Source organism: Salmo salar, chromosome 10 (genome assembly GCF_965601325.2).
Source record: "Salmo salar chromosome 10, fSalSal1, whole genome shotgun sequence".
Taxonomy (NCBI): domain Eukaryota; kingdom Metazoa; phylum Chordata; class Actinopteri; order Salmoniformes; family Salmonidae; genus Salmo; species Salmo salar.
This window is the reverse complement of record NC_138300.1, coordinates 6,382,010-6,392,919: the sequence shown is the minus strand read 5'-3', so window position 1 is coordinate 6,392,919 and position 10,910 is coordinate 6,382,010. Positions and strand designations below refer to the sequence as shown.

Sequence of the window (10,910 nt, the reverse complement as noted above, 5' to 3'; positions counted from 1 at the left end):
ATCTGGTTGGCGAGCATGCAAATGGTTTATGTATGGTTGATGAAACAGTAAAGCATGTGTTGATGTATTGTTGTAAGTACCGGTATGTAGAAGAGAGGGAAAGATTGATGTGTAGGGATTTGGGGGGTGAGGTAGGGTTTGAAGTTAGTAGGGCTCTTTTTTTATTTTGTTGGTAGTACAGGATTAGATAGTAGGGTGTAGTTTCTCAATGTTTCTTTATTCATTTAGTCTAAACTGTGATTAACTACACACTCCAGTACAGTAGGTGGCGGCATTCACCTCTAACGTTTGTTTGCGGGCCGTCATAATATTATAGAAGAAGATTAAGTTTTCGTAATTTCCGGTGTTAGCAAAAATATATTTCTATTTTTTTTTTTGCGCTGGTGGAACGACAGGCTGAGGTGAAAAGCCTGACTATGTCTTTGTCAGTGACATAGAGGTGTTACACTAATTTGCATCTAACGATAAAGTAAACTGCAAAAAAAGGTAAAAGGGGTTGGCAGAGTCCCATTCGGTAGTGCAACTAACGGAGTAAATGTTAGTTAGCCATCCAGCTACAGTAACGTTGGCTAATAAGCAGAACATTAAGTATCTGTCTGAAGACTAATAGCTTGTTAGCTACGGACCCATCAACACCACCATCGTTTCAAATATATCGCCGTGTCTTCATTTTAGTACGATGGGAAATGCTGCTACAGCTAAGAAAGGCAACGAACAAGAGAGCGGTAAGTGATTATTGCTATCTTGCCTGCAAAGCTAGCTAACTAATGATGTTCGTTATTTCAATAACCAAGTTGATAAAGGATTGCAGTCTAACGTTTGGGGACGAACTGGCTTAGTTAAGTAACGTAACAGACGTTAGCAACAGTGCGTTAACGAGCTAACTAGCTAACTACCACTGACAGTTGGGTAGATGATGCTGCGGTTGTACTACCAGCGGTGCAACAGGGTGGGGGAGGGAGGGAGGGTATACTAATTCATTTGTGTTTGAGTAACGTTAGTTAGCTAAACATTTTTGCAAAGTGTCAGACAAATAACAATTTACATTTTTAATGTTGATATTCACGAAGACACTGGCGGTCCAGTTACTGTAGTTGGCTAACCAGCTACCTAATTTAGTAGCGACGTAAGTAAAGTAATTTAACGTTACTATAGCTAGGTAACTTTAACTCTTCGCTAACGTTTTTATTTTATTTCAGATAACAGCTGACATTAAAGTGGAACTGGCAGCGTTTTAACTACTTTGCAGATATGAAACAGACAATCATCATTTCATAGTTTCAGTAAAAAATATAACATTCCCAGTTTATAATACAAAACCAACTTTGAAGTTTTAAAAATAGGTTATTTAATTCAACATTCCATGATGTAAGTTACTGCTACACTAAGGCATTAGTCTAGTGGCAGAATAAATGGATGCAGTTCAGTGCATGATTCATATTCACCAATACATTTTCAGGGTGTAAATCACAGCTGGCCTGGTGTGTTGTTTAATGCCTCCATTCGGGATGCACTGTTAAAGTTTCAATGACTTAATAACATGGACAAAGGTAACTAAGGCAGGGAATGTCAATGTATCAAACTAGCAAGGGCAATGATCCCAAGTCAGTCATAACTAATATGCTAATATATATTTATGTAGCAAGCTAAAAACAGAGCCTAATGTTAGCTATCTAGCTAGCTGCTAGCAGGGTGTAATGTCATTGGAGGAGTGGATGACTGACTGGCTTTTTCCTCCTTGTATCGTTTTTCAGTAGCTACACAGCTAGAGATGCACGTGTCATTTTGTTAACTAGCATGAAATGTGAATAACTTTGCTCGCAAGCTATACTGAACGACTGTTGTCCAGTTAGCATATCGCTTGTGTTCGCAAATTCACTCTGGCAAGCTATGTACTCCGATTTCAGAGCACTCTTGTCTGAAGGTGCCAGAGCGCAGAATAAGAAGACTTACCTTGCCATGGTTGTTTGATCTATAGGCAATTTGGCAATTTGACTGTAAAGTTCCCAAATAGAAGAGGACTCCCACCCAGGTTGTTGACATATGTGACCGACTGCCTCGATTTGGTCTTATGTCGCAACACTTGAAATTGTTATAAAAGTAGAGACTCATAGCTAGAAAATGGTTTATCATACATTGCATGCTTTGAAAGTTGATAAACTTGTAACCCCACTTTTGAGAAAATGGCGCTTGAATGTTTTGGTACACCAACTGGAGAGCTCTTCTTTGTCTACACCAGTGGTTCCCAAACTTGTTATAGTCTCGTACCACTTCAAACATTCAACCTCCAGTTGCGTACCCCCTCTAGCACCAGGGTCAGCGCACTCTCAAATTTAGTTATGTGCTGTCATTGTAAGCCAGCCACACACACTATACAATATATTTATTTAACATAAGAATGAGAGAGTTTTTATCACAACCCGGCTCTTGGGAAGTGACAAAGAGCTCTTATAGGACCAGGGCACAAATAATAATCAATAATGTTGCTCTTTATTTAGCCATCTTACATATAAAACTTTATTTGTTCATAAATTGTGAATAACTCACCACGGGTTAATGAGAAGGGTATGCTTGAAAGGATGCAAATAACTCTGCAATGTTGGGTTGTATTGGAGAGTCTGTCTTAAATAATTTTCCACACAGTCTGTGCCTGTATTTAGTTTTCATGCTAGTGAGGGCCGAGAATCCACTCACATAGGTACGTGGTTGAAAAGGGCATCAGTGTCTTAATAGCGTGATTTGCCAAGGCAAGAAGCTCTGAGCGCAGCCCTGTCCAGAAATCTGGCAGTGGCTTCTGATTTAAATTCAATTTTCACAGAACTGCTTGTTGCAATTTGATGAGGCTTTTTTGTTCAGATATCGGTAAGTGGACTGAATCCAGTTGTTTGTGTCGTCCGTTTCGGCAAAGTACCTGCGTAATTGCGCACCCAGCTCACTCAGGTGCTTCGCTATGTCACATTTGACATTGTCCATAAGCTTGAGTTAATTTGCACATAGAAAATCATACAATGATGGAAAGACCTGTGTGTTGTCCTTGTTAATACAGACACAAAAGAGCTCCAATTTCTTAATCATAGCCTCAATTTTGTCCCGCACATTGAATATAGTTGTGACGCGTCCCTGTAATCCTAGATTCAGATCATTCAGGCGAGAAAAAACATCACCCAGATAGGCCAGTCATGTGAGAAACTCGTTATCATGCAAGCGGTCAGACAAGTGAACATTATGGTCAGTAAAGAAAACTTTAAGCTTGTCTCTCAATTAAAAAAAAAAACGTGTCAATACTTTGCCCCTTGATAACCAGTGCACTTCTGTATGTTGTGAAAGTGTTACATGGTCACTGTCCATATCATTGCATAGTGCAGAAAATACACGAGAGTTCAGGGGCCTTGCTTTAACAGTTAACCATTTTCATTGTAGTGTCCAAAATGTCTTTCAAGCTGTCAGGCATTCCCTTTGCAGCAAGAGCCTCTCGGTGGATGCTGCAGTGTACCCAAGTGGCGTCGGGAGCAACTGCTTGCACGCGTGTTACCACTCCACTATGTCTCCCTGTCATGGCTTTTACGCCATCAGCACAGATGCCAACATGAGCAGCAGCTATGTTTGGCTACATACAGACCTTTAGTGGAATACCTGCGAGAAAGTAATGAGTAATGTGATTGGGTTTCAATTATTTGACTAGGCTACCTGTATTTGTCACTCTGTTATTTAGCTTAACCTCTCTAGGCTAGGCGGGACGAATTCGTCCCACCTACGTAACAGCCACGGCTATCCTGTGGCGCGATTTTCAAAACCTTAAAAATCCTATTACTTCAATTTCTCAAACATATGACTATTTTACAGCCATTTAAAGATAAGACTCTCGTTAATCTAACCACACTGTCCGATTTCAAAAAGGCTTTACAACGAAAGCAAAACATTCGATTATGTCAGCAGAGTACCAAGCCAGAAATAATCAGACACCCATTTTTCAAGCTAGCATATAATGTCACAAAAACCCAGAAGACAGCTAAATGCAGCACTCACCTTTGATGATCTTCATCAGATGACAACCCTAGGACATTATGTTATACAATACATGCATGTTTTGTTCAATCAAGTTCATATTTATATCAAAAACCAGCTTTTTACATTAGCATGTGACGTTCAGAACTAGCATACCCCCCGCAAACTTCCGGGGAATTCGCTAACATTTTACTAAATTACTCACGATAAACGTTCACAAAAAGCATAACAATTATTTTAAGAATTATAGATACAGACCTCCTCTATGCACTCGATATGTCCGATTTTAAAATAGCTTTTTGGTGAAAGCACATTTTGCAATATTCTAAGTACATAGCCCAGGCATCACGGGCTCGCTATTTAGACACCCGGCAAGTTTAGCACTCAACATAATCATATTTACTATTATAAAAATGTCATTACCTTTTGTTGTCTTCGTCAGAATGCACACCCAGGACAGCTACTTCAATAACAAATGTTGGTTTGGTCCAAAATAATCCATCGTTATATCCGAATAGCGGCGTTTTGTTCGTGCGTTCCAGACACTATCCGAAATAGTAAAGAAGTGTCACGCGCTTGGCGCAATTCCTGACAATAAAATTCAAAGTATTCCATTACCGTACGTCGAAGCATGTCAACCGCTGTTTAAAATCAATTTTTACGTCATTTTTCTCGTAGAAAAGCGATAATATTCCGACAGGGAATCTCCTTTTCGGCAAACAGAGGAAAAAATCCCAAAGGCGGGGGCGGTCGGGGTCACGCGCATAAGCTAGTGTCTCTTGATGGGCCACTTGAGAAAGGCGATAATGTGTTTCAGCCTGGGGCTGGAATGACGACATTCTGTTTTTTCCCGGGCTCTGAGAGCCTATGGAAGACGTGGGAAGTGTCACGTTAGAGCAGAGATCCTTAGTAAATGATAGAGATGGAAAAGAAGTTCAACAAATGGTCAGACAGGCCACTTCCTGTAAAGGAATCTCTCAGGTTTTGACCTGCCATTTGAGTTCTGTTATACTCACAGACACCATTCAAACAGTTTTAGAAAATTTAGGGTGTTTTCTATCCATATGTAATAAGTATATGCATATTCTAGTTACTGAGTAGGAGTGGTAACCAGATTAAATCGGGTATGTTTTTTATCCAGCCGTGTCAATGCTGCCCCCTAGCCCTAACAGGTTAACCTCTATGGGCTAGGCGGGACGAATTCGTCCCACCTACGTAACAGCCACTTGAAGCCTGTGGCGCGATTGTCAAAACCTTAAAAATCCTATTACTTCAATTTCTCAAACATATGACTATTTTACAGCTATTTAAAGACAAGACTCTCGTTAATCTAACCACACTGTCTGATTTCAAAAAGGCTTTACAACGAAAGCAAAACATTAGATTATGTCAGCAGAGTACCAAGCCAGAAATAATCAGACACCCATTTTTCAAGCTAGCATATAATGTCACAAAAACCCAGAAGACAGCTAAATGCAACACTAACCTTTGATGATCTTCATCAGATGACAACCCTAGGACATTATGTTATACAATACATGCATGTTTTGTTCAATCAAGTTCATATTTATATCAAAAACCAGCTTTTTACATTAGCATGTGACGTTCAGAACTAGCATACCCCCCGCAAACTTCCGGGGAATTCGCTAACATTTTACTAAATTACTCACGATAAACGTTCACAAAAAGCATAACAATTATTGTACGAATTATAGATACAGACCTCTATGCACTCGATATGTCCGATTTTAAAATAGCTTTTTGGTGAAAGCACATTTTGCAATATTCTAAGTACATAGCCCAGGCATCACGGGCTAGCTATTTAGACACCCGGCAAGTTTAGCACTCACCATAATCATATTTACTATTATAAAAGTTTGATTACCTTTTGTTGTCTTCGTCAGAATGCACTCCCAGGACTGCTACTTCAATAACAAATGTTGGTTTGGTCCCAAATAATCCATTGTTATATCCAAATAGCGGCATTTTGTTCGTGCGTTCAAGACACTATCCGAAAGGGTAAATAAGGGTGACGAGCATGGCGCATTTCGTGACAAATGTCTAAATATTCCATTACCGTACTTCGAAGCATGTCAACCGCTGTTTAAAATCAATTTTTATGCCATTTTTCTCGTAAAAAAGCGATAATATTCCGACCGGGAAATCGTTTTTTATTACAAAGAGAGTGAAAGTAAAAGCATGCTATCCCCTCATGCACGAGCCTCAGTCTAATGGCCCTCTGATAGAGCACTTGCCAAACGCGCTAATGTGTTTCAGCCTGGGGATGGAATTACATCGTTCAGCTTTTTCCCGCCTTCTGAGAGCCCATGGGAGCCGTAGGAAGTGTCACGTCATGCCAGAGATCCCCTGTATTTGTTAGAGATGATCAAGGAGGGCAAGAAATGGTCAGACAGGCCACTTCCTGTAAGGAATCTTCTCAGGTTTTGGCCTGCCAAATGAGTTCTGTTATACTCACAGACACCATTCAAACAGTTTTAGAAACTTTACGGTGTTTTCTATCCAAAGCCAATAATTATATGCATATTCTAGTTACTGGGCAGGAGTAGTAACCAGATTAAATCGGGTACGTTTTTTTATCCGGCCGTGCAAATACGGCCCCCTAGCCCCAACAGGTTAATTCATTCAGGTGTCTTTTGTGGCTTTCGCAAATGCGTTCTAATGATCTAAAGTTGCGCTGTTGCAACTGCCTATAAACACACAGTCCAGTTCAAAATGAATGATGGCATGCCTGTGGCAATGACTTGTTTGCAAAAATAACTACTATAGCTCTGATTGGCTATGGTGCACCGGTCTGCGTAGACGCCGGTCTTGTACGTGACGGATGTTTAATTTACTGCAGTGTCTATTCTGGCGCAGGCGACCCACCTCTACAACATCCGGTGAAATTGCAGAGCGCGAAATTCAAATTATAGAAAATACAATTGTCATACATCAAAATAAAGCTTAACTTCTTGTTAATCCAGCGGCTGTGTCAGATTTCAAAAAGGCTTTAAGGCGAAAGCACACCATGCGATTATCTGAGGACAGTGCCCCGCAAACAAAAGCATGAAAAACGTTTTTCAACCAGGCAGGTGCACCACGAAAGTCAGAAATAGCAATGTAATAAATGCCTTACCTTTGAAGATCTTCTGTTGGCACTCCGAAAGGTCCCAGCTACATCACAAATGGTCCTTTTGTTCGATAAATTCCTCCTTTATATCCCCCAAAACTCAGTTTAGCTGGCGCGCTTCATTCAATAATCCACCGGTTCCCCTCCTTCAAAATGCATACAAAATGAATCCCAAACGTTACCAATAAACTTCTCCAAAAAAGGTTTATAATCAAACCTCAGGTACCCTAATATGTAAATAAACAATAAAATTTAAGATGGAGAATTGTTGTCTTTACTGGAGATAAACAACAAAGAACGCGCACTCATCCACGCATGATAACACTACGGCCAAAATGGGAGCCACTTAGAAAAACTACAAATTCTAGCTCATTTTTCCATAAACAAGCCTGAAACTCTTTCTAAAGACTGTTGACATCTAGTGGAAGCCCTAAGAACTGCAATCTGGGAGGATTTCGCGCTATTAGAAACAGTGATTGGCTGAAAATATATATTTTTTTGGTTGGTTTGTCCTCGGGGTTTCGGCTGCCATATCAGTTCTGTTATACTCACAGACATTATTTTAACAGTTTTTGAAATTTAGACAGTTTTCTTTATCCAAATCTACCAATTATATGCATATCCTAGCTTCTGGGCCTGAGTAACAGGCTTTGGGCATGCTTTTCATCCGGACGTCAAAATACTGCCCCTTTGCCCAAAGAGGTTTTAATTCAATCATATCACCTCCACCTTACCTGCCACCCTAGACCCAATTCAATTTGCTTACCGCCCCAATAGATCCACAGACGATGCAATCGCCTGCACACTGCCCTGTCCATCTGGACAAGAGGCATACCTATGTAAGAATGCTGTTCATTGACTATAGCTCAGCATTCAACACCATAGTACCCCCAACTCATTAAGCTTGAGGCCCTGGTCTGAACCCCACCCTGTGAAACTGGGTCCTGGACTTCCTGAGGGGGTCGCCCCCAGGTGGTGAAGGTAGGAAACACCTCTTCGCTGATCCTCAACACTGGGGCCTCACAAGGGTGTGTGCTCAGCCCCCTCCGATACTCCCTGTTCACCCATGACTGCATGGCCAACCACGCCTCTAACTCAATCATCAAGTTTGCAGATGACATAACAGTAGTAGGCTTGATTACCAACAACAATGAGACAGCTGACAGGGAGGAGGTGAGGCCTCTGGGAGTGTGGTGCCAGGAAAACAACCTCTCATGCAACGCCAACGAAACTAAGGAGATGATCGTGGACTTCAGGAAACAGCCGTGGGACCGCAGTGAAGGTTCCTTGGTGTACACATCACTGACAAACTGAAATGGTCCACCCACAAAGACAGTGTGGTGAAGGAGGCACAACAGCGCCCCTTCAACCTCAGGAGGCTAAAGGAATTTGGCTTAACACCTAAAATGCTCACAAACTTTTACAGATGGACAATTGAGAGCATCCTGTCAGGCTGTATCACAGCCTGGTACGGCAACTGCACTGCCCACAACCGCAAAGCTCTCCAGAGGGTGGTGCAGTCTGCCCAACGCATTACCGGGGGCAAACTTCTCTCCCTCCTGGACACCTACAGCACCCAATGCCATAGGAAGGCCAAAAAGATCATCCATGACGTCAACCACCGGAGCCACTGCCTGTTAACACCGCTATCATCCAGAAGGCGAGGTCAGTACAGGTGTGTCAAAGCTGGGACTACGAGACTGAAAAACAGTTCCTGTCTCAAGGCCATCAGACTGCTAAACAGCCATCATTAGCACTTCAGAGGCGGCTGCATATAGACATCGATTAGGAATCACTGGCCACTTTTAGAAATGGATCACTAGCCACTTTAATGTTTCCGTGTCTAGCATTACTCATCTCATATGTATAAACTGCACTTCAGACTATTTTACTGTATCGTAGTCACTTTAATTGTGTGTAAATATTGCATCACCCATATATGTATATACTGTATTGTATTCTATGCCACTGTATCTTAGTCTAATGCCGCTCTGGTGCGTGTGTGTGTACTTAATTCATTCCTTCCTTAGATTTCTGTGTATTTTGGGATATGTTGTGAAACTGTTAGATATTACTTGTTAGATATTACTGCACTGTTGGAGCTAGAAGCACAAGCATTTCGCTACACTAGCAATAACACCTGCTAAACACGTGTATGTGACCAATAAAATGTATTTTGAAATGCTCGGCCGCTTTTCCACTCTATATTGCTATAGAATTTATCCAAATGCCTTAGAATGTTTGGGAATTACATATACTAAGAATTTATGAAAATGTGAAAATGACCATATGTAAGTGATCACTTTTCAGAAAATGATTTAGAGAATATTACAAATCTGGGTGTGTATTTGAACAGATTTTAATTTGATTTCATAGTGCTAAAATGTTATCAGTTCCACTTTAACTGGTAGACAAGCCAGTAACAGCAAGCTAACCTAGCAGTTGTCCACTAGCTGCTAATGTCAGAGATGGGAACAGTGTTTATTTAGCTAATGTTAGCTAGCTATGTAGCTCATGGTTTTAAGTTCTAGCTGACTTTTGGACTGCTAGCTTTAGGTGGGGCCATCATACATTAGCCAGCAGATTCTGACCCTACCCTTACGCTTTTTTACACTGTGCTGCATTGGGTTCAGAAAGCAATCATGGTTACATAAGGGACAGTTCAATAAATTGCCCACCCTCCCCCTCATAGAATTGACTCTAAATAATGTTACGACCCTGTTTTTCTAAACATGGATATGGACTCTGCCTCTTCAGCATGCTTTTGTGGCATAGTCGATGCCACACAGGGTTACGACCAGAGGTTTGAGGGTTGCCTGACCAAGGATGAGCACGCTCTCTCCATGCTTGTTTGATTACACTACGATCAGAGAAGACAATGATCAGCTAGGGGCAAATCAGAGTTTAAACGTGTTGATGCCATATTTCTAATTATATAAAATATATTCAACACATTTTCCACCAATACGTTTCTGTGCCAAAGCACCACACAACCAATAAACAAAGCATACTGACTTCAGGCACTTCAATATCATGGTTGCATTTTCAACACCACAATAAATAGTGGCAATCTCAACAAATAGAAAATACATCCGTCTCTACCTTGTAGGCCTACCCAGTATCAAAGGCTTGGCTTGACATTCTCCGAATGTCATACATTTTTGGTGTTTGTTTTGTAACAGATGTCCCTTTCCATTCCTCAAAAGGCCGCTGCACAGTTAGGTTTGATTTTATTTGTCAGTTATAAAAAATACTGACAGTACAGAATTTAAGTGACCTGGATTACACAGTCAGGCTTACTTCCATTGTGTCCCTATTTTTTTTACATAAATACATATACAATTACATAGACACGTTAGATACAGATTACCAAAAATGCTCAACCTCCAGATGAGTATAGAGGGGCTTAAGTACAATTCTTAAGCCTGTTTTAGCTGGTGTAACTTATTCTTTAGATCTTTCAGGCTGCTGGTGAACCATGATGTGTAGGCATAATTAAAGTGAGACTGGACTAGCGCACTTGCCAGAGTTTTAGGGTGTCTATAGCTAGGTTTCCATCCACTTGGCGACAGATTTTCATGTAACTATTTTAAAATCTGCATAAAAACAAAATGCGCATTTAACCATCAGATTTGTTTCCATCGTATTTACTTGTCGCTTATAAAAGTCTTTGGGTAAATACATAGTGCACATAAAATGTACTTTTGCGCTTCAATTTCCAAGTAAATCCAAAATAAACTCAGCAAAAAAAGATATGTCCCTTTTTCAGGACCCT

The 10,910-nt window shown here is 40.8% G+C and overlaps 1 protein-coding gene across 1 annotated transcript in view; it reads left to right on the top strand.

Moving 5' to 3' along the window:
* The first annotated feature begins 388 nt into the window (after positions 1-388).
* prkacba (protein kinase, cAMP-dependent, catalytic, beta a) overlaps positions 389-10,910 on the top strand; it is a 35,940-nt gene continuing 25,418 nt past the window's right edge. The window contains exon 1 of the mRNA XM_014215646.3: positions 389-725. Coding sequence (XP_014071121.1) covers positions 680-725 — 46 coding nt within the window. The 5' untranslated portion in view covers positions 389-679. The remainder of the gene's footprint in view (positions 726-10,910) is intronic.